Below are 23,632 nucleotides of genomic sequence, written 5' to 3' on the forward strand. Positions count from 1 at the left end.
CGAGCGAGCAGCGGCGTGGGGCGTCCTCAACTTTGGAGGGCCGTTCGGGCGGACCCTGTTTCCAACTGCGGAGCCGCGGTGGGCCCGGCTGTCTGAAGCAGAGCCCGGGCGGAGGAGCCCCTGCGAGCAGTGGGAGAGCGAGCGACCGCCGCAGGGCCCGGGAGGCAGGTGTCCCGGCGCCCGCCCCGCCCCCATCGCCAGCAGGAAGAGGAAGCAGCCGGGCCGGGCCCGCGGGCCACCCGCCGGGCCTCGCAGGGCGGGGGCGCCCTGACTCGCGGAGGCGCGTGACCTAGTTCGCCCCAAAGTGGATTTGACAGGTTGTCAGCCCGGCTCCCCTCCCCCACCGCCTTCCGGGTCCGTCTCCCCAGGCGCCCGCCCAGACGGCCGCCCGCGGCCCCGGCTCAGCCTCTCATTGGCCCTATCGCCACCTGGCGCACCGCCCCCGCCCCAGCTCATGTTCCCATTGGCCTCGCGTCGCCCGGCGCCCCGCCCCGCTTCTCCCTCATTCCAATTGGCTTTGAGCAGCCTGGCGCCCCGCCCCCCTCCTCTCTACCTCCCCCCATTGGCCTCAAACCGCCCGGCGCCCCGCCCCCGGCTCTACTCGTCCCCCTTCCCCAACATTGGCCTCCAGCCGGCCGGCGCACCGCCCCGTCCTGGCTCGCGCTCCCATTGGCCTCCCGCCCGGCGCCCCACCCCCTTCCCGCGGCCCTTCCTGAGGAGCCAGCCTGGGCTGGCCGCTCGGCGCGACGGCCGTATGGGGTCCTCCGCGGCCGCGCTCCGTCGTCCTCCAAGTCCTGCTCGTGTCCCTCGTCTTTCCTCCCCTCCCAGCATTCCGTGCCTCCCCTCCGTCGCCGCGGGAGCCGAGCCCCGAGGCGCGCCCGCTCCGCTGCTCCGCCTACCCCGGGGCTCCGCGCCCTGCGCTGCCCGCTAGCTCGCCTCCTGCCCCTTGCCACCTCTCGGCGTCCCTGCGCGGCTCCCTCCTCCGCGAGTCAGAGGCTGGCAGCGCTTTCCCCAGCTTTCCTCCCGGGGTCCATCTGTCGGGGCTTCCGCGCGCGCCCCGCCCCGCCCCGCCGCTCAATTTCGCCCGCTCCCTCGCGGCCCCGCCCCCGCCCTCTGCCCGGGGACCCGACCGCGCGGCGCTGCGGGGTGGGGGGCGGGCGCGGCGCGGTGAGTGTCGGTACCGCCGCGGTGTCGCTCTGCGCTTGGGGACGGAGGACGAGCCGGGGCTCCCCGGTCCGCCCAGACCCGGGAGGGAGAGCGCAGGGACAGCGTGGGTTTTCCCGGCCCTCGGCATTGCTCGTGCAATGTTCTCACAGTTTAAATTTTGTGTTTCTTCCAAAATCTGTGCTGGTTTTGTAAGTGGTCGCCTCTGACTCTAAGGGTAAACGGGTAACGCTGAGATTTGGAGCTAATCCCCACACAGGTCTTCTGGCTCCAGACCCTCCATTATTTAAATGAGGAAACCAAGTCCCTTTCCCAAGGCCATTGAAGTGGAAGATCTCACACTCCAAGCCCGGTCAGACACCGGAGGTCCATTGGGAGAATCCATCATGGCTCATTCACATCCGCAGAAGAGTAGCGGACTGGTATTTCCAGCTGCGCTGGCACAGTACAAAGCCCCCGCCATGTCCCCCAAGGCCCTCCTCTGTAAGATCCTCTCCAGCTTAACCTCACTGCACTCCAGGCACGATGACCGCCTTTCTGCCAAGTACTTTTTGCCACAGGGCCTTTGCACTTGCTGTTGTTTCCTGACTTGTCTAGATTTGCTTTCCTTCAGACTCACGTGGCTTAGCTCCTGTGTTACTCTAGGGAGGCATTTCTGACTATCTAAAGTGTGGCCCCTCCTAATTGACCATATCCCTCTGTGTTTCCTTCAGAGCTGGAGCAGTTTGAAATCATCTTGTTTATTTACTAGTCACAGCCCGTTGCCCTTCACCTGCCCTTCACCATTAGGATGTGAGCACGTCTCTAGGACATAAGGTAGGTACTTAAGTCCTTGATGAGTAAGTGGATGGTATGTTTTCTGTGATCAAATGGACTAACCAGACAGACTGTCTGTGTCTGATTCTGCCAAAATTGTGTAGACAACACCTGTAAGTGAGAGTTGAAAACAAAGCTATTCTGTTTGTAAATGTTTTGTGTTTCTTTATCTTGTGTGCTTTACTTCTGGCTATTCTTTGACAAAGAGAGTGAGAAACAAGGCCTTGTGCGCATCGCTTTTCTAGCTGTTCACAGCTTGTCCTCACTGCCTTGCCCTCACCCTGACCTCAGGTAGGCAGATACTTGGCAGGCAATGCCTTCTTCCTTTGGGGCAGTCTCAGACGCTTTTTGCTTGACAGAAGTTTGGGGTGGGGGAAGGGAAGGATTTCTGGTTCAGTGTTACCAGCACGCTCAGCTGGAGCCCTGTTGTCTTTCTGTCTTAGGCAGGAAAGCAGAGTAGAAGAAGGAAGCCCCTTCTAGTTTCCCCTTCCTCCCTTCACGTGTACTTCTTTGGTCTGTTCAGGAAATAAAACTGATTTTTCTCAAGAATCTTTGCACTGGGGTGCATTCTGTACTTGCTGAGTCCAAGAGAACCCTGGGTCCATTGGTGGAGAGTTGAGATCTAATCCTCACCTCCCCAAACAGGCAGTGCGAGCCTGGCAAAGTCTACTAACTCTCTGGGTCTCAATGACCTCATCAGTCTTTGCCTGTGTTGACTGTTCAGTGATTAGGGATATAGACATCTCAGATTTTAGCTGCTGGAAACTACTGGCCCAAACAAGAATCCTGTGGCTTCCCCTTGGGGCCATAGAGAGGCTGCCAGAAGCAATGAAGATAGTGCTTCCTGATTTATATCCGGTAGGAGAGAGTACACATCTGTTCCTGCATCCAGCCCAGAACCCTCCAGTTCACCCTGGTTGTTGGACCTTTTGGGCCTGGGCCCAGCCCTAGACCAACCAGTGACTGTCACCTGGAGAACAGAAAATATTGATCAGGTTAAATCAACAGGAGCATCTTCTGAGAGCAGGGGTGGTGTCAGCTCCTGGTAAGTGTGTGTGGAACTGAAACCTAAATACTTTGAGACTGAGACTGTAGGAGGAGGATGGATGGTGAGCAGGTATTCCTCAGTGGCCTGTGCGTCACTAGCAAGGCACGGCGGGTGGGGACAGCTAATCAATGTTAGCGGGTCCCATTGTCTGCAAAGAGAACATGGTGTGGGAGAATTCGCCTGGCACCAAAAGGCATTCTCTCATAATATCCCTAATCGACCACTAACCACTAGCTCTGCAATTTCAGACAATTTATGAAAAAAATACCATTTTCATAGTAGAAGAGGCCTCAGAGGTCATAGGATTCAAGTCTTCATTGGACAGACTTGGAAACTGACACGCGCAGAGATTCATCTGTGTCTTAGTTTCTTCCTCTGTGAAGTGGGCTGATGATATTAGTCCTGTGTTACCACGCAGCTCAGATGAAATACTGTTTACCAGAAGAAGCTTTGAGAAAGTAACAGAAATGCTCTTCTTAGGCAAGACTGTTTTAATTGTCATTCATTTAGTAACAAAGCCTTACTAAAAGGAGAAAGGTCTTCAGGATAAGCTTCGTTGACTCCTGGAAATGAATAATAACAACAGGAAAGAGGAAAGTGTATGTGTTGGAGGGAGGGTTGTGCACACTCACACCCGCACATGCGTGCACACACACTTGTTTGGTAGTTGGGAAGGTGTAGGGCTGCAGTTCAGGCGGTACCTGAGCTATGCCAATTAGGGAGTGGTGTGGGGAGTGGCTCTTAGGTGGAAGTAGGGTGTGGCAGCTGGTTACAAATTGAAGTTCTCTCACCTTGAGTGACTTGTGAGAAAAGGAGAGCCACTCAGAAGGACGAATTTGGTGCAAGGAAGGGGCTCTCTGTCTCAGAGTAATCCTGTGTTTATGTCTTACCATCCTGTGTCACTTCCGGTCCTTTGCAAAGTAGATGGCAAGACAGGGTGGTCATGCAAGAGGTTTATAGAAGGAATTATCTATGAGGGAAGAAAGGGGAGAGGTCTGGAGAAGGCTGGGAGACCTGAGCTCTGGAAGAGGCAGGCAGAGGGGGCAGAGTTGGTAGGAAGGTCCTGGCTGCAGTACAGCTCAGAGATGGCGTTGGCCAGGCTGACCAGGGTGACAGGAGTGCGTGAGATCAAGAGCTGGGGGCTCTGTCAGTTCCAGCAGGAGATCTAAGGGGCATTTTTACAGTCCCATACTAGCCAACTTTGCCTGATACACATTGCTTCCCTGTTGACCAAATCGAAATCTTGTTTTTGGGTAGTTCTGGCTTTTGGGGTTTTTTTGTTGTTGTTTTGTTTTGTTTTGTTTTTTTGTTTATTTTTTTCAGATTTTATGTTTAATCGCTCTACCCCATGTGGGGGCTTGAACTTAAAATCCCAAGGTCCAGAGCCACATGCTCCACTGACTGATCCAGCCAAGTGCCCCTGGCTAGTTCGTAATACGGGGTTGGTGCTTAATAAATGTTTACATTGCAGTAGTAAGTCCAGCTGTGCCCCACTATGACTTGGAATATAATTTACTTCCAGAACCTCCACTGGCTGCTATGTGGAAAGAGAAATGTTCAACCAGCAGTGCTTCTAGAAACCCATTGTTGGGGTGAGTCCAAAATAAAAGTGTGTGAGGATTCAGTAGGTAAAAGAAGAGGTAAAACTTCATGAAAGTAAAAAAGCTGAAGAGAGCTGTAGAGTGTGAGGGAAATCAACGAAAGAAGAGAAACTGAATTCATGAAAAGGAAATCCCGATCTTGGGAACAAACTAGGGGATTATCTTCCTGGAATGGCCTGGGGGAAGGGGGAAATCAGCGTATCCAGGATGGAAAAGAATTTGATTGAGCGTAGGTTTCAAGGAGCCACACGTGGGCAGCGCGGCCCAACGTGGCGGCTGGCTACGGCCCAAGATGGCGGCGGGTCACTTCCGGCGTTTCCTTCCGCTCTGAGAGGAACTGCGCGTGTGCACAGGAGATCTTCAGGGAGCGTTGATGGCGGCGGCCGAGGCTCCCGGCCCCTTCTAGAGGGTGAGGACCCCCTGGGCCACAGGGTGTCAGACCCGTGAGCCGCCCCGCACGCACAAGCACCCTCAGCCAGGGACTTGCGCTTTTGTGGCCTGTCAGCGGGGCATGAGGGGCTGACCCTGTGCACAGTCAACTACGGAGCGTTTAAGGAGATGAGCAAGGGCTTGTGCAAGAAGCTGCAGGAGGAGCGGAGGTCTGGGGGCCCCGCCTGCCCGCTCACCCAAGTGGGGGGTCTTGTAGGTGACCCCTGTGAGTAAAACTGCCCTGATTTCCTCTGAAAAAAACAAACAACAAACAGCAGCCATAGGATAAAAGGCAAAGAGGGTTAAATACTCAAAGACCAATAGAACTTGATGGAAAAAGTAGAAACCACAGACACAGGAATAAAGAAATGGTGAGAAGTACCTGAAATGAAGCCCTAGAGAAAAAACAAGGAAACTAAAGGGGGAAGCAATTATACCTAATGAATCTGTAATATAATGGAAAATGAAGTAAACTGTTTCGAAAAGGAAAGTGGGCATGTTTTCTCTGAATGTTTTTTACATTATATTAACAAATTTTAAATGGTTAATGATATTCTCTACTGCACAGTGCTGTGGCACCTGGGTGGTTCAGTTGGTTAAGTGTGGGATGCTTGGCTTTAGCTCAGGTCCGATCCATGGATCTTCATGATGTCTGGATCTTGGGTCTTCGAATCAAGTTCTTCGTTGGGCTCTGCACTCAGTGTGGCCTCTGATTCAGATTCTCTCCCTCACCCTCCTGCTCACTCGCTCTCTCAGAAAGAAAAGAGTCTACATAGTCCCTCTCATAGCGTAGGACAAAATAAAAATTGTATGCAAAAATCATTGTGACAGTAGCTTTAGCATACTAATCTCTGTAGATGGTAACTTTATGCTGTGATGCTGGACATCTGAATCAAGACTTTAAATTTATTTATTTTGAAAGATTTTACTTATTTGACAGAGAGAAACAAAATGAATGGGGGCAGGGGTAAAGGGAGAGGAAGGAGAAGATGCCCCACTGAGCCGGGAGCCCGATGCAGGGCTCGATCCCAAGACCCCAGGATCATGACCTGAGCTGAAGCAGATGCTTAACCTCCTGACCCACTCAGGCATCAAAGACTTTTTTTTTTAAGATTTTATTTATTTATTTGACAGACAGAGATCACAAGTAGGCAGAGAGGCAGGCAGAGAGAGAGAGAAGGAAGCAGGCTCCCCACCAAGCAGAAAGCCTGATGCGGGGCTTGATCCCAGGACCCTGGGATCATGACCTGAACCGAAGGTAGAGGCTTTAACCCACTGAGCCACCCAGGCGCCCCAGGCATCGAAGACTTTAAATCTCAATAAGGAACTCCTACAACTCAATAGTCCAAAAAATCAGATTAAAAAATAAGCAAGTCTGAATAGACATTTCTCTGAAAAAGACATCCACATGGCCAACAGACACATGAAAAAATGCTCCACATCACTCATCTTCAGGGAAATGCAGATCAAACTGCAGTGAGATACCACCTCACACCAGTCAGAATGCCTGTGATCAAAAAGACAATTACAAGTGTTGGCGAGTTTGTGGAGAAAAGAGAACACTTGTGCATTGTTGGTGGGAATGCATATTGGTGCCATCACTATAGAAAACACTGTGGAGTTTCCTCAAAAAACAAAACAAAACAAAAAAAACTACCATCTGATCCAGCAGTTCAACTTCTGGGTATTTATGCGAAGAAAATGAAATCACTACCTCAAAAAGCTATCTGTATCCCCATGTTCACTGTAACATTATTTACAATAGCCAAGATATGAAAACAACTTAAGGCCGTTGATGGATGAACAGATAAAATGTAATAATACATATAGTTATAAATATCAATATAAATAGAGAATGGGATATTATTCACTCATAAAAAAGGAAATGCTGCCATTTGCAACAACATGGATGTACCTTGAGATCGTTATGCTAAGTGAAGTAAGTCAAATACTGTATGATCTCCCTTATATCCGGAATCTTACAAAACAAAACAAACAAACTCATACATAGAACAAATCGGTGGTTGTCAGAGGATGGCGGGGAATGAAGGAGTGGGTGAAATGGGTGAAGTTGGTCAAAAGATACGAAGTTCCAGTTATAAATACCTCCTGGGCATGTCATCTACTGCATGGTGACTGTAGTTGGTAATACTGTACTATGTTGTTGAAAGTGCTAAGGGAGGGGTGCCTGGGTGGCTCAGTCAGCTACGGGTCTGATTCAATTTTGCCTCAGATCATGATCCCAGGGTTGTGAGATCGAGCCCTATGTCAGGCTCCATGCTGCGTCTGGAGCCTGCTTAAGATTCTCTCTCCCTCTCCTCCTGTCCCCCCACTTTAACAATCAATTACTAATGGAGTAGATCTTAAAAGTTCTAGTCATAAGAAATTGTGAGGTGATGGATGTTAACTTATTAGGGTAAACATTTTTCATGGATAGATAGATATAGATTTGTAATATTATGTTGTATACCTAAAATGAATACAATGTTATATGTCAAATATCTCTCCATTTAAGAAAAATTTAAATTCCAGGGATGCCTGGGTGGCTCAGTTGGTTAAGCATCTGCCTTTGCCTCAGGTCATGATCCCAGGGTCCTGGGATCAAGTCCCCATTGGGTGTATTTTGAAATGTTTCCTGTTTAGTGTTAGGAATTAAGACATGTTCAGATTCTTCTCAAAATCTAATGTAAAAAATGTCACAAGCAACTTTGGAAACTACTTTTCTCATGAAACAATATTGCAATAGATTTTCATACCTTTTGTAAACAAATCACATTAATAAAATGAAAATAGGTTTTTAATCAAAATAAATGCAGGAATGAGAGGCACCTGGGTGACTCAGTCATTTGAGCACCTCACTCTTGGTTTCAGCTCAGGTCATGATCTGGTTGTGAGGTCGAGCCCTGCATTGGGCTCCATGCTCAGCATGGAGTCTACTTGAGATTCTCTCCCTCCCCCCCTCACCCCTGCTCATTCTCTCTCTCTCTCTCTCTCAAGTAAATAAATAAATAATAAAATCTTTTTAAAGATGTAGGGATGAAATGTGAACCATCTAATATTTTGCACCTATGCAGGGAAGACTGAGATTCGCTGGCAGATCTCATCTTTTCTGGAGGGAAAAACTTGTCCTGAGCTATGTTGTCTCCTAAGAGAGTAAGCTCCCAGAGTAGGGGCTCCACAAAGCCGGGGTTCTGAAGTCTGGGCACAGGAATCAGAATACACAGGTTTTAAGATGTTTAAAAAGATTAATGATAGTCTGGATATGAAAACATTTTTCTTTTTTTTGAGATCTTATTTATTTGTCAGAGAGAGAGAAAGAGAGCATGTGCAAGAAGGGGGAGCAGCAGGCAGAAGGAGAGGGAAAAGCAGGTTCCCAGCTGAGCAGAGAGCCTGATGCAGGACTTGATCCCAGGACCCTGAGATCATGGCCTGAGCTGAAGGCAGATGCTGACCCAACTGAGCCACCCAGTGCCCCTGAAAATGTTTTTCATGGTGAGTTCAGTAAAGTTTAAAAAGACTATGGGTATCCGCTTTTCATTTCTGATGCTTTCAGTGAGTTAAAAGAAAACATCTAGAAAGCCATTTTTTAAAAAACGTGTGTAATGAATAAAACTGCATCTCGAGTATGGGCTGCATTACGGAAAGCGTCGCACTGTTTTTCTAACCGGCTTCTAGTCTGTCTGTCTTCTCTCTGCGGTAACCGGTATCCAGCTCCCCCGGTGATGCATGCAGGATGGTGTCTGAGAGCCCTACTCAGTCTTCACATTTGTAGAGAGTTTGAATTTTCAAGCCCCAAACTCAGTGTGTAGGAAGCATGTGTAGATGTCTTTCTGTAATTAAATGATTTCCATACTTCATTTCCAGCTCACCTTCTACCGTATGGTAGAATAATTCATCTAGCTAATTCCAGCTAAATTTAGTCTCCTCACATTTCCTCTTGGTCAGTCCAGACATCAACCAAGTCAGTTCTTCACCAGCTCCTTCTTGGGGCCTAGGGAGAACTGACTGCTCTCAAATTCTCTAGCCCTTTCTTCCCGCCACCCCCTACAGGGTTCCTGTTCCGTCTTTTGGCACAAGGAACTCCTCTGAGGCTCCAGGTTTCGTGATGGGAAGCAGAGAATCTCTTCTGTTCTCAGACCTCCAGACTGTGCGGAGATTCTATTGTCCTGTCCCTTATTTCTTTTTTCTTTCTCTCTCTGTTTTTTTTTTTTTAAGATTTTATTTATTTGACAGAGAGAGAACAAGTAGGCAGAGCGGCAGGCAGAGGGAGAAGGAGAAGCAGGCTCCCCGCTGATCCCAGGACCCTGGGATCAAGACCTGAGCTGAAGGCAGAGGCTTAACTGACTGAGCCACCCAGGCGCCCATCCTGTCCCTTAATTCTGTCCTTAGAACCCACTGGGAAGTGAGCCCCTTAGACATCTCGCCAGCATTTCCCTCATTCCCACCCAGCCTCTTCCTCTCCCTCCCCAGTTAGGAAGGGTCTGTAATATATGAAGAGGAAAGGGGGTTGATGTTGTGGGAGAAAGGTAAGCTAATTTTGGAATCATAGACATTCTGAGATCTGTGTCTACTGCAGGTTTTGGCATTTTAGCACTACAAGGACAATTTTCCCTGGAGTAGTTACCCTAATCAGGTAACAGTATACAGGGGGGGATTCTCCCTTCCCCCCGTATCACAGCAGGGAGTAGCCCATCAGTTAATTCTTAACAGTGTCACTCACAACCCTCATGTTCATGGGGAAGGGTCAACCATTGGTCCCTGTTCCAGAAAGGCTCAAGCACAAATGGAAGTGGTCTGGGGGTGTTAAATATGTGCAATTTACATTAATCCAGCTGACAGGGTCCAAGCAAATCTTAAAACTAGCTTTGCTTGGGGGGCTCCTTGCTAGTGCAGTTGGTTAAGCATCCAGCTTTGGGTTTGGCTCAGGTCATGACCTTGGGGTACTGGGATTGAGCCCCACGTCGGGCTCTGCACTCAACGTGGAATCTGCTTGAGATTCTCTCTCCCTCTCCTGCCCTTCCCACTGGTGCATGCACTCTCTCTCAAATAAATAAATCTTTAAAAAAAGGGGCACCTGGGGGGCTCAGTAGGTTAAAGCCTCTGCCTTTGGCTCGGGTCATGATCCTAGGGTCCTGGGATCGAGCCCTGCGTCGGGCTCTCTGATCAGTGGGGAGCCTGCTTCCCCCTCTCTCTCTGCCTGCCTCTCTGCCTACTTGTGATCTCTCTCTGTCAAATAAATTTTTCTGTCAAATAAATTTTCTGGGCGCCTGGGTGGCTCAGTGGGTTAAGCCGCTGCCTTCGGCTCAGGTCATGATCTCAGGGTCCTGGGATCGAGTCCCGCATCGGGCTTTCTGCTCAGCAGGGAGCCTGCTTCCCTCTCTCTCTCTCTCTGCCTGCCTCTCCATCTACTTGTGATCTCTCTCTGTCAAATAAATAAAATCTTAAAAATAAATAAATAAATAAATAAATAAATTTTCTTCCCATTCACATGTCCCCATTTTGGTGTTTTTGGTCTTTTTCTCTTTAATCTTCTCTCTCTCTCTCTCTCTCTCTCTCTCTCTCTCTCTCTCAGCTTCTGCACTAAAGCGACCTCAGACTCGTAGGCCAAGAAGGCAGAGCTCCTGCCATAAGGGGCTGTCCTCAGAAGGAATTCTTGGGGAGAGGTTCAAACAGACAAGGGCATAAAACAAAGTGCTGACACATCCCTGTCATCTTGATCTTCTTATTGCAGTTTAGAATCAGTGGTTTTTTGTTTTTGTTTTTTTCTTCTATTCGTTAGGACTGCAGTATTTTTGTAGGGTCCAGTCTTGGTTTGTGCTCTCGAGTTGCCCAAGTGAATGAACATTTCTCACGACTCAGCGGCTCAGCCTCTACTTCCCAAGCCAGGCACCCGTGTCCCTCATTCCCTAGGACCCAGAAGTTCTTGTTTTCATTTCCTATTTTCTCTGGATCTTACTTCTTTGCTCTCTGTTTGCCAGGTCAACTCAGAGTCTCATAAAGCAATGTTGTTGAACTGGAAGGGATTGGGGATGGGAGAACAGGCAAGTCCACTAGCGGCGAGTTCCATAAAGAATGTGCTGCAGGAGGTGCTGCTTCTGAAATTCAGCGGCTCCTGGAGTTGAGGAGAAGGCCAAATATGTAGCCAACTCTGTTGGCGTTTGGAAAACTTGAGACCCTTGATCTTGTAACCTTGGAAGCAGGACTGGGATCCAGTAAAACTGAGGTCTAATGCTGGTATACTTCTCCAGAGTCAGCAGGAGAAAAGAAACAACTTGCCAAGTCATATATTTTAACCCTTAAACAGAACAGATATTAAGAGGATATGATATTACGATATTAAAATATTAAGAGGATACTCAAAGCATAATCAAGCTAGAGTTAAACGGGGTTACTGCTTAAATCAGTGCTTCCCAAACTTTAATATGCACCCCATCCCTTGGGGCTCATGTTAGGGTGCAAATTCGAACATAGTAGGTCTGGGGGCGGGGGTAGGGCTGGACTTCCACATTGGTGATCCGTTCCTGGTTCAGGGATCACACGTTGGGTAGCAAGAGCTCGAGGCAGGTGGGAGAGAAGGACGCATCCTCAACTGAAGCTAAGAGGGGCTCCATACCCAAGCACTTAGAGCTAATAGTGAACTCCCCACTCTGCTCTCTTCCCTAAGCCCGGTCTACCAGCTGCCCTTGTGGTCACCTTTCCTGTCCTATGACAGACGTTTCCTTCCCTTCCAGAGCTGCCAATGCTTTTTCAGTTACAAGAAGGGCAAAGCAAGGAGAAAGCAAGTCTGGCTCACTCATTGGAAGGATACTCGGCAGTTAACAGAATTTGAAGAGCTGACCCGCCGGTCTTGGGAGAGATGGACACCAAGGCGGTTCAGGGGCCTGAGCAGCCAGAGCAGCAGGCCCTTCCCGGCACATCCCATTAGATGCCTGAATTCTGTCTCCTCAAGGTACAAGTTTGGGCCAGGTGTTTTTACCTTCAAAGTTCTCAGCACATGCCAGTTAAATTTGTGTCTGCTGTCCCTTTCTTTGTCCCTTTTAAGACTATCCTTGACCATTTTAACTTGTATTTACATGTATGCAAATGGTGTATGTGTGTCTCTTGTGTGTCTGTCCGGGAGCAAAGGAGACGTTATTGCTATAATATGATGTCTCCCCAAATTATTGAAAAATCCCCTGTATATCAAACTTAGGACTTTTAAAATACATGATCTTACATTGTTTGGATTACATATGTCTTGGATATATAACTAAAATGTTCTCTGTGAGCAAGGACCATCTTTTATATAAAATAAACAAGGCTTTTTGTCTGATTTAAAAAACACATTGTTTATTTTCAAAAGGCCTTTTGAGACATTCTTTCTTTGTAATCATAGGGGTGGTATCTCTGAAAACATCCCAAGAGAGGAATGTAAGATTGGGTGATAAAACAACAAATAAGAGAATGGATTTTCCTCTTCTATGTACTATGTGGCTTTGGTCAATTACTTTTTTTCTGAAGTTCCTGCAGCTGAAAGTTAAACAAGCTCCTTTCTCATATTTTTGTCTTAATGATTAGATAAAATGTATAAAAAGTGTGTTTGAACTGCTTTAAAAATTTAGCTATTTCTAGCATCATAACTGTTACGGAATTTGAGACTATGAGAACAATACGGAACTTGAAGGCAGGGGGAACTATGAAAGCACTTAATTATATTCACTAAAATATAATGATGGCGACAGAACAAGGAAAGACACACCAAGGATGTTTTATATCTCTTAAATGAGAAATGGTGAGTATGGTTCTATACATTTCCATTTCCCAACTTTTGTTCACCAACCGCTTTTCATGACTTCACTGCTTCCAGGTTTTAAAGAAATCTTTGCACATTTGTTTTGCTTTGTTGAAGCTAATATGCCCACTATAAGACATTCATTTCTTTTCTTTCTTTTTTTTTTTTTAAGATTTTACTTATTTATTTGACAGAGAGAGAGATCACAAGCAGGCAGAGGCAGGCAGAGAGAGAGAGGGGAGCAGGCTCCCTGCTGAGCAGAGCCCGATGTGGGGCTTGATCCCAGGACCTTGAGATCATGACCCGAGTCAAATGCAGAGGCTTAAGCCACTGAGCCACCCAGGTGCCCCAAGACATTTGTTTCTTGAGTCTGGTTCTCTTGCCAGATACTTAAAGCATTTTTTTTTTTTTAAATGATTGTAAGAGATTGCAGCTTCCCATCGTCTAGGTTCTGTCCCTAGGTTCTGCTCTTTTCCCGGAGGCAGAATAACTTGGATGGTTAAAGTGGAAAAGGCTTGGGTAATAACGTGCTGTTCTGCTCCCAGCTCCACTCGAACTCCCTCTTCAAGGCCCAGGGGCCTCCACCCCTAATCGTAGCCCTACTGGGGTTATCCTGGTGCCAGGGGCTCCCCAGTTCTCCTCACCTACACAACAACCTTAATGCACTTCTAAGGTGTGTGTTATTCTGTTATCCATGCCAAGAATTTATTTTATTTTATTTCTGCCTGCCAGCTCATTTTCCTTTTGCCTGCTTCTCCTCCTCCTCTTCTCCTCCTTCTCTGCCTTAAAGTAACATTCCCTTTTCTCAAATAATCACAACAGGAATGCGCAGCCGCCCCTGAGAGCTGGAACTGACGTTCTCAGATTGCCAACATGACATCTGGACAGAAATTCACATTTATTAGGATATCGTGTGGGGATAACTCAAGCAGTCAGAAAGAGGTTCCTCTCTCTCTCTCTCTCTCTCTCTCTCTTTTTTTTTTTTTTGCATCCCCCAAGCCCAGGTACTCAATTTAAAAATCTTTAATAAAATTGAATCCTGTGCTCATTGGAGGAGAGGAACAGAATATGACAGAGAAACAGGAACTGAAAGAAGTCAAGAATCTGAAAGGAAATAAATCAATGAAAAGGGCTTTTATCTTGTGGTCCTTTCTGCTGCATTCATCTAAAGAAACCGACTCTGATAGTACCAAGCACAGAGGGAATAAATACGGCAAACATTCTTTTTGGGGGTGATTGTGCCTTCCTTGGCGATCTACATTTTATTGAGGATGTTGCTACTTAAGCATTTCGAGTTGACTTTTTCACGGGAGACGGCCGTTCCCTTGCCTTCTTAGGAACAGGATTCAAGTCCTGCTGATTGGCGGGACTTCTCTTGGCCACTACGATTTCATCTACACTCACGAGCTGGAGAACCACATCAGCCACCGCTCGAAGTCCTTGGGCTTTGGCTATTAGGGTGTCCCACACCTCTCCCTGCGCCACGTTTATTATCCCCTCAGCCCCCACGCCTACCAGGAAGTTCCCAGCTTGGTGGGCGCAGCTCAGCTCTGCCATGACCTCTGAGACCAGCAAGCCTGCGTTCTCGGCCAAGGTCTCCGGAAGAGACCGAAGGGCCTGTGCGAATGCTAGGAAGGCGGGGCCGCTAGGCCCTTCCAGTCGGCTTCCTTTCTCTGAGAGTATTTTTGCCAGAGCCATCTCGGTGGCCCCCGCTCCCGGCAGCAGCCTGGGGTCCTGGCACAGCTGGGAGTAGGCGTCGATGCCGTGGTACGCAGCCTGCTCCGCGCTCTTTAGCCCCTCCGCTGTGGGCCCCCTGAGGACCAAGGTGAGGGCAGGGGTACCTGAAGATTCCCATTCGAACACCACAGCCAGACCTTCCCCCAGCTCCTGCTTGTACACCCTCTGGCACTTTCCCGGCTGCGGGGGAGGAAGAAGGTGGGGCATCAAAGGCGTGCCCAGCCCTCGGCTCAAGTAAACCACATCCCTGTGGGCCCTGGCCTGAATCACCATGATGCCGTACTTGTCAGCCTGTGCCAGCGTCTTCTCATCGATGTCCCCCCAAACCACCGCCACATTAATACATGCTTTTGCCAGCTGGGCTACTTGCTTGTCTATCAACTGTTCATTTCCTTTCCTGAATTTAGTGAGGTCCTCGGGACTAGAGAGACGAGCCGTCGCCGGAGCCTGGGGGCTGGCAGGACCAAAGGTGCAGACAAAGAGGGCCACCCTGGCGCCGCTCAGCACCGTGGTCACCTGGCCGCAGGGGCTCGCGCTCAAGGCCAGCCCCGGGAGCAGGCACGAGTCCTCCAGCCTCCCCCCTCGCAGGGTGCACACCCCCACGCGCTCGCGGTGGAAGCTGCCGTCCAGCTCCTTGATGGCCCAGCACGCGTGGGCCACCAGCTTGGTCAAGGAGTCCATCTGGGGCGCGGCGTGGGTGTTCATCACTGAATAGAGGGCCCAAAAGGGGTCTTCCAAGGGCCCCAGGGAGCGTATGGACAGGGAGGGCAGCAGGGCCAGGGTCTCGGCGGTGGCCGCGGCGTAGGCCTGGCGCAGCTGGGAGCGGGGCAGGCCGGCGCGCAGCAGGTGCTCGGCCTGCCGGAGCAGGGCTTCCGCCAGCAGAACCACGAAGGCCGCGCCGTCGCCGGGGCCCTCCGCCTGCGCGTGGGCCGCTTCGCGCAGGAGCCGCGCCGCCGGGTGCTCCAGCTCCAGGGCCCGGAGGATGGCCGCGGCGTAGCCCGTGAACACCGTGCTTCCTCCGGCGGTGACCAGGAGCTTCTGCCGCCCGTGGGGGCCGTAGCAAGGCCGGATGACCCTGGCCAGGGTCTGCGCCGCGGGCACGCTGCCGAGCAGGTGCCTCTCCGGCGCTCCCGGGCTCCTCGCGCGCCGCCGCGGCCCGGCCGCCAGGCGCTCGGGCAGCTGCGGTGGCGCCGAGGTGGCTCTGCCGGCCATCGCCTGCCGAGTGCCGGAGCCCGCCCCGCCCGCCCGCCGAGGCGCTGCAGGAGCCGGGGGAGGGGTCGCCCGGGCCGCGGGTCTCGGACCGACGCTTCTTGCGGGGGGTCAGTGGAGAAAGGAGCCGAATGCCCCCCCCGCCCCAGCCGGGCCCTGGAGAAGTGGGCGCTCCAGGATCTGCTGAGAGCCCAGCCCTCCACCACTCCCCAGACTGATCTGCAAGGAACGGGGCTTTGGGGCCTCTGAGGCTCCGGGGCTGAGATGGACATGACCGTGATGAAGTCACAGAACGGCCCCTGGAAACAGGGGGCAGAGAATGAGGTCACAGAAGGAGGCTTGGAGTAGAGGGTGGGGGCGCGCGAGCAGGCAGAAGTCGGGCCAGGTCAAATGGCAGATGAGGGACACATGCGTGCGCCGGGCCCCAGAGTGTCATTTCAACCTGGGACACCGTGGAGAGGAAAGCAAGTGAAAATCCCACCCGCCTGAAATTCCTGATGAAGCTGTGGCTCCTGCCCTGTGGGTTGTCGTTTTTGCGTGGGGAAGCGGGGTTTTGTTTTACTTCCTCGTGAAGGGCCAGGTACTACCAGCTCGGTTGTTATCTGTCCGCCCTGGCGGCTTTGGCCACCTTCGCCGCCGGTGCTGGTGCTGCCCACCAGGTTCTTTCCGGTGTTTATCGGCCTGTCTTTCGGGTTGCAGGTGTGTGATGCTCCTCCTTCCAGGGACAACGATGTCACCGAGCTGGCAAACGCAGGTCAAGACAAGGGCGGGAAAGATGCTGACGGCCTACAGAAAAAATGAACAGAAATGTTCGCAGCTCAGTGCAAGTCACTAGCCTCCCAGTGCTGGGAAAGGCAGAAAACCACAGGGAATGAATTTAGGCCCCTCAAGTCTTATCCTCAATCCCCAGAAATTCGGTTCTTTCCTTCCGGTAGCCCTCCTTCTAGCCCTCCTTCCCTTGCTCCCTCTCTCTCTCCTTTCCTCAAATAGAGCCTAGTGGGGTAACCATGGCTCCTTTTTTAGTGTAATAAATCTTTATTGAGCACCTACTGTGTTCAACGGAATGAGGACTACAAAAGAACAGGAACATGGACACCAGGAAGGGGAAGAGATTCCACCACAGGAATACCACTTCTGTAGGCATGGGGCAGAGCACCAGCTGGAAGGGACTAAGATTATTAAGAGTGTGGGCGGGGTGCGGGGAGCGTGCCTGGGTGGCTCATTTGGTTAAGTGTCTGCCTTCAACTCAGGTCATGATCCCAGGGTCTTGGGATGGAGCCCCGCATCGGGCTCCCTGCTCAGCGGGGAGCCTGCTTCTCCCTCTCCTGCTTCCCCTGCTTGTGTTCTCCCTCTCTCTCTCTCTCTCTGTATGTGTGTGTCTCTCCCTGTCAAATAAATAAAATCTTAAAAAAAAAAAAAAGCAGGGGAAAGAGAGCATTACCATTCGTTTTTGTTTGGAAAAACCCTTTTTACTTTGTTTAATAGCAGCTGTCCCCAAGGGGGAGAAATGAAAAAGAGCTCTGAGGCTGATTATACCAGTCAGGAGCCATGATTGTATGGTGGGCATTGTTTTAATATTTCCACAGAGAAGATGATAGCAAGAAAGAAAAATGAAAAAAAAAAAATTTGTGAGACTGAAATATAATTAAGGCTAAAATGGAGATAATTTTGGAGAAAAAAACCTTTTTCTTTGAAAAACAACTTGATTGCTTTTGTAAAAATAATAGCTATTCATTATAAAATTTAAAAAAAAATACAAAGAAAGCCAGTGTCATTTGGCATTCCAGCTCAGAGATGGTAACTGTTGGCATTTTGGTGAACATTATCACCTTGCACATATATTCACTCATAGACCGTTAAGGGTTTCTAGTTTTCCGTAAGTGGACTGTATGATACATTTTATGTAATTTATTGTTATCATTTCCCCTTCAACATTCTATTGAAGGGAAGAAATGTTTCTAAGGAGATGTTATGCTGTCTGAAGACCGTGGACAACTCTTCTGACCTCTTTTGATTTTGGAGACTCCTTTAGGAAGAGGTATGAGCCTCCATACCCAGGCTTCTGGAAGCTAGTAACCCTGAGAAGAGTATCATATAATAAATGTTGGGGATAGAGGCGAAGATGAGGAGTGGGGTTTCTTTATAGAAATGTAACAGCTGACACAAAATATAGCAAAGTATGCATGTTTACATTGTTATAAAGATACAATTTCTTTTTAAAAAGTAAACACTCCTGGTGGCTGTATGGGGAGGGGAATAGACACTCCTGTAAGGCATTGTCTTAGCTCTTTCTGTTAGACTTCACCTGTTTTCCCACTTATTTCACTTACTCCACAACTATTTATTGAGCTGCTGCTAAATTATAGAGATCAAAGATGAGTAAGGCAGACAAGGGCGGCTGTCTCTACGAGGGCGTAGGGTGAGATACATTCCAGGCTTTGAGAGCTGTGATGGGGAAAGCATGGGTGTTGTGGAAGCATGGGGGCCTGGGGGGACACAGAGTCATTGTCATGGGGAGAGCCGTGGTCAGGGATAGAAGTCACATCTAAAGAAGCAGAGACTGGCCACGTGAGATGGGAAGGGAGTTGGGACAGCCCAGTGAAGTTTGTGGTCCACCAAAGGTAGTTCTGAAGGCTGGAGCTCACTGTGAGGAGGAAGGGGCACAGGGAGAGGGGATGGACACTTTGGCTGGGGAGTGGCAGGCTTAGGAGGCTATGCCAAGGAATTTAGACTTCAACATGAAGAGAGATGGGTGGGACTCTTGAGTTACATTTTCATCGTAAAGGTACATGTTTTTATGTTGTGTCTTTGTCCATTTTGCCTCACAGCCCAGGGAAAGTGAGGATCTGCTCTTTGTCTTTGTTCTTGAAAACAGGCTCCAAACCGTACATTTTGGATCGAAATTTTTTGACCTACCTTTATATAGATCAAACTGACCAAGGAAATATTAAATCACAATTTTACTTACTACTGTGTGAACACTGTCACTGTTAAATTTGCTTGAATTTTATTTATCCCACAGATAAATTGATTAGGTGTAAAATAAATGTGAATATCTTGTGCCCAGAAAACTTTGCATGCAGTTAACCCATTAAATACACTTTTTAAAAAAATAATATACATTTCAATCTGCTAAGATGGGTAGGCACCAAGATAAGCTGTTTGGTAGCTAAATTGGGTTGAATGTTGTCCCCCCAACATGCACATCCTTCCCCAAACCTCAGAATGTGACCTTATTTGGAAATAAGATTGTTGCAGATGCACTTAATTAAGATGAGGTCATACTGTAGTAGGGTGCATTCTTATTCCAATAGGATTAGTGTTCATACAAGAAGCGGAGAGACACATACACAGAGAACATCATGTGAGGGCACAGAGATGTGGAGGGAAGATGGCCTTGGAAATGATGCCTCTCCCGAGGTCACCAGGGACTGTGGGCGACCACTAGAAGCTGAGAGGCATAGACCAGATTCTTCCTTAGAGCCTACCACAAGGAACCAGTCCTTCCAACACCTTGATTTGGGACATCTGGCTACCAGAACTGTGAATGGGTAAACTTCTGTTGTTTTAAGCCCCCAGCTTCTGGTAGTTCTGGGAAACTAATGCAGTAGTAGTCTTGTATCATCAATAAAGGAGAGGAACTTACGAGTGTGTGTGTGTTGGGGGGGGGGTGGCGCTGGGGACGCTGGGGTAGGGTTTCTAGTTTATAACACTGGCTGGCACAATGTTTTTATATCCCTCTTCTAAACATAGTTGTCTGCTGACGTCTCCACCTCTGCCCTTGCCCCCATATGCCCAGATGCATTTCTATTAAAACTATGGTCTTGTACACAATGGATGTAAATATTTAATCTTTCTATTTGTATGTTTTCCCATGTTTATTTTTCAGTTGCCTGCTTGCCCTTTTTGTGTTTATCTTGCTAAGTAGTGCCAGGCTTAAAGCATAGACCCCTGGAGGGCAAGATTCCTGTCTATATGAAGTGTGCTGCCCAACACCTACTTTGCCCCACAATCATACACAAATTATTATTTCTTTAAGATTTTATTTATTTGACAGACAAATCACAAGTGCGGAGAGGTAGGCAGAGAGAGAGTGGGGGGGAAGCAGACTCCCCGCTGTGCAGAGAGCCCGATGCGGGGCTCCATTCTAGGACCCTGAGACCATGGCCTGAGCCGAAGGCAGAGGCTTTAACCCACTGAGCCACCCAAGTGTCCCTGCACAAACTATTTTTGAAGGTGAATGTTCTGTTTAATTATTTCTCAGTTTCTTTAATTTTTCTGTCCAGCAGGTACATGGTATGCATTACTGAAATAACTCATGTAAAGCAATAAGAATTTTCAAAGCTAAAAACACACTGTGGACCAAATATGAACTAAAGTTAAATGACTTTCTTTTGAATTTTTATTTTTTTAAGCAATCGCTACACATAACATGGGGCTCAAACTCACAACCCTGAGATCAAGAGTTACATGCTCTACTGACTGGGTGAGCCACATGCCCTGGAATTTTTAAAACCTTTTTTCATTGAAAAAGGACAAAAATTGACAGCCTATGACTGCAACTTTTTAAAGTGTAACTTTAACAGTAAAAATATGAACATAAAGATCAGAAGATCTAGAATTTAAGTTTTCAGTGGTCCTCTACAACTGTAAGTTTGGTTCCCAACAAACGCTAAGGAGTTTAAGACTTTATCGGGGAAAAAAAAGAGAGAGGGAGAGTGAGAGAGACAATTTATACTGAACCTATGGGAGAGACTGATAGGTATTTTACATTCACTAAAACAAAGCAAAACAAACTCTAAATAAAGGCCCTATCAATGACATTTATAGGCCTCCAATTAGTAAGAATGGGTACTGTACTGTGAATTTTTATTTATCATCAGTTTTTTGCTAGATACTTTGAGATTCTTATTTTGCTTAGTTCCATGAGACGTTGCTTTTTCTTTGGTGTAGATGATAATCCTCACCCCCCAAACCACATTCTAAATATTTAATACGTATTTATTATACTGCATGTGCTTTGAAAGATTCAAACATTGTAGAAAAATGTAATATAGAAAGTGAAAGTCCCTTGTGATCCAGACCTTCAGAGATTATTGCTGTTAACATTTTGGTACATATCTACCATGTTTTAAAAATGCCTGCATGTGTAATTTTGAAAAAGTAGGTTTTTAAAAAAAATTTTTCTTTTTGCATTTGGTGCTTCTAGACACTTATGCCTTTCTGTTCTTATAATTTTGAGTAACCTCGGGTACATGACTCCTGGCTTTTTGCCATTGTGGTCTCAGAGTTCCAAAATTTGGATCCTGGACATGCAAGAACATTTGGAGGACCTTTATGTTAAACAGGTATTCTTTGAATCCTTCCTTTTTTTTTTTTTTTTAAGATTTTTAAAAATTTATTTGACAGACAGAGATCACAAGTAGGTAGAGGAGATAGGCAGAGAGGAGGAAGCAGGCTCCCAGTCCAGCAGAGAGCCTGATGTGGGGCTTGATCCCAGGACCCTGGGACCATGACCTGAGCCTAAGGCAGAGGCTTTAACCCACTGAGCCACCCAGGCGCCTCTGAATCCATCCTTTTCATCCTGAGTAATATTTTATTTGCTCTGCCCATGATCACTTCAGGCTAACAAGCCTGCTATCCTATTTCAACAGATCCCAACTGCTTGTCTGCTCACAGCAGCCAAAGGAATGGAGATTTAAGGCTGGGCTTACTATCCATCTTTTCTTTCCAGAAGCATCAGTGCACAAACCTATTTCTTACCTTTTCCTCCATTCTACCCACTTTTCTGTTCAGTCCCTAGTTGTTTCCTTTTAAAAAATTCTCTCCAGCAGGAGTGACTTGCAGTTTGCACATACTGACTCTTAAATTCTCCCCGTGCTGAAGAAATAGACTGAAGTAAATTACCCTGATAGATAATTTTGTGCATGTGAAACTCAGAGCCGGACAGGACTGCTCTAATCTCAGTAATGAACACAGATAAACATTTGGATCAATAATCTGATTTTTGAAAATGCAATGTGCAGGAAAAAAAGTAATGAAAAGACTGTACATACACTGCTTCATAATTTACCATTAGGCATATGTGCTGAATTTCTAATAGATACTTTTAATTTGTGGTTTGCATTCACCAAGTCACTTCGCCCCAATCTCGAATTCCTGTTGCTGTAAATTTAGTAAACTTGAACCAAGCCAGCAGGCATTGAACCCTGCAGGAATCCCAATGACTGTCTTATTATAGTCCTCGTTTCAGCCATTTCAAAGAGCTGCTTTCAGCGAGAACCGGCTCTGGAAATCACCCTGAGTATACTTTGCCCGGAGAGGGGCACAATTCAAAGTTCACGCGCGGGCGCTCGGGAGTCATGGAGGGCAGCAGCCCGGCCGGGAAGCCGGGACGCGCCGCCGGAGCCGCGCACGGCGCAGCGGGGACGGAGAGAGGCCTTGCCCGGGGGCGCCCGCGCGCCGGCGGGAGGGCAACCCCGACTGCGCGGCTCGTCCCGGCGCTTCCGCAGGTGCCGCCGGGTCCGCACGCAGCGCGGGCGCGAGTGGGAGGGAAAGCAGGAAGGGTCGCCCCCCGCCGGAGGAGGGCGCCCCCAGGATCCCGGGGGCGACCGTCCCCCCCGGGAAGCGCCCCTCCCCGCGCCCGTTCTCCCGCTGCCGGCTCCGCGCCGTGGGGGCTGAGACCCCCGCCCTCCGGGGCGTCCCGACACAGTGGCGGTCCCCGGTCGTGGGCTCTGGCTGGCGTGTGCGGCGCTCCGCGCGCCGCTCCCCGACCTGTCACCGCTGTTTGTCTGACAGCTCGAGGAGCCCTTTCGGCCCGTTTGAAAAGGACGTTCTGGTCACCAAACTCTCCCCAGGATCGGATAGCGGCGAAGTCGTGCCGCACTCCGCGTCCGCGACGGCGGCGGGAGCGCCCGTGGGCTCCGAGCTCGGGCCGCCGGGCGGGTGGGCGCGGGGGGCCGCGCGGCGGCGCCCGGGGCGTGGGCCGAGCTTGCTCCGCGGACGGCGGCTCGCCGGCAGCCCCGGCGCGGCTGGAGCGCCACCGCGGCCCTCCTCTTCCCCCGGCGCGCGCCGCGCCGTCCCTGGACCCCGATCCCGGATCGCCGCTTCCGCAGCTTGGCGCTCGCCGGAGCCGGAGCCGGAGCCGGAGCCGGAGTCGGAGTCTAGGCGCAGCCCCGGCGGCCGCGTCAGAGGAGGAGAGGGAAGGGCGGGGGACGTGGGGTGGGGGGAGGCGGGAGGAGGGAGCGGGGGCGGGGGAGGGGCGGTGAGGTCAGCGGCGGCGGCGCATCCGCAAGCGGCGCATGCGCGGAGCGAGCCCTGTGAGTGGCAGCGGCGGCGCGCGGGGGGCGGTGGGGCCGAGGAGTGGGGGAGGGGGAGGGGGCGGGGGCGTCGCGGCGGCCGTGTGTGGGCGAGACGGCTGCGAGTTTGAGAGGTCCGTGGTGCGGGGCGCCCGGGGGAGACCCGGCGCGGCCCTCGCGCGGCGGCCACGGTCGTGTGTGCGTGTCTGTGTGTGGTACACGCACACCCGCAAAACTTCCTCCTCCCCGGCCCGGGAGGGCGGGCGCGGGCGCTGAGGGGCCGGCGCTCGCGCAGCCCGGAACCCACAACAACAACTGGAGCAGCTGTCAAAACTTCGCCGCCGCCGCCCGGCCTGACGCGGCCCGCGCGGGGGAGGGGCGGCCGGCGGGGCCGCGACCCCCCGCCCGCCGCCCCCAGCCGCCCCCCGCGGGCCCGCCGCCCCCCGCGCCGCGGCCCCTTTCTCCTCCCTCCCGCGGGCGCTGGGGGAGGGGCGTGGGCGCAGCCCCGGCCGGCGCCCCCCGCACCCCTCCTCAGTCGCCCCGCCCCGCACCCGCCCGC

At 50.1% G+C, this 23,632-nt stretch overlaps 1 protein-coding gene and 1 long non-coding RNA gene across 3 annotated transcripts; one reads left to right on the top strand and one right to left on the bottom strand.

Annotated features, from left to right (window-relative positions):
- Positions 1-11,538: 11,538 nt before the first annotated feature.
- On the top strand, positions 11,539-13,808 carry LOC116856730. 2 transcript variants are annotated; one of them, XR_004380613.1, is made up of 3 exons: positions 11,539-12,024; positions 12,670-12,829; positions 13,652-13,808. It is a non-coding gene; the product is annotated as an uncharacterized LOC116856730 (long non-coding RNA). The 2 variants fall into 2 exon arrangements; XR_004380612.1 differs by having other exon boundaries at positions 11,539-12,007.
- Positions 13,809-13,948: 140 nt separating this feature from the next.
- On the bottom strand, positions 13,949-15,861 carry CCT8L2 (chaperonin containing TCP1 subunit 8 like 2). Its single transcript, XM_032840255.1, has one exon. The coding sequence runs from the start codon at positions 15,776-15,778 to the stop codon at positions 14,111-14,113; it is 1,668 nt and encodes a 555-aa protein (XP_032696146.1). The 5' UTR covers positions 15,779-15,861; the 3' UTR covers positions 13,949-14,110.
- Between the last annotated feature and the right edge of the window lie 7,771 nt (positions 15,862-23,632).

This window comes from Lontra canadensis, unplaced genomic scaffold (genome assembly GCF_010015895.1).
Source record: "Lontra canadensis isolate GAN:19392208 unplaced genomic scaffold, GSC_riverotter_1.0 scaffold111, whole genome shotgun sequence".
NCBI classification, from domain to species: Eukaryota; Metazoa; Chordata; class Mammalia; order Carnivora; family Mustelidae; genus Lontra; species Lontra canadensis.

What these genes read in the sequence shown, in the direction of transcription:
- CCT8L2 (XM_032840255.1), bottom strand. Translation starts at nt 15,778, where the DNA reads ATGGCCGGCAGAGCCACCTCGGCGCCACCGCAGCTGCCCGAGCGCCTG.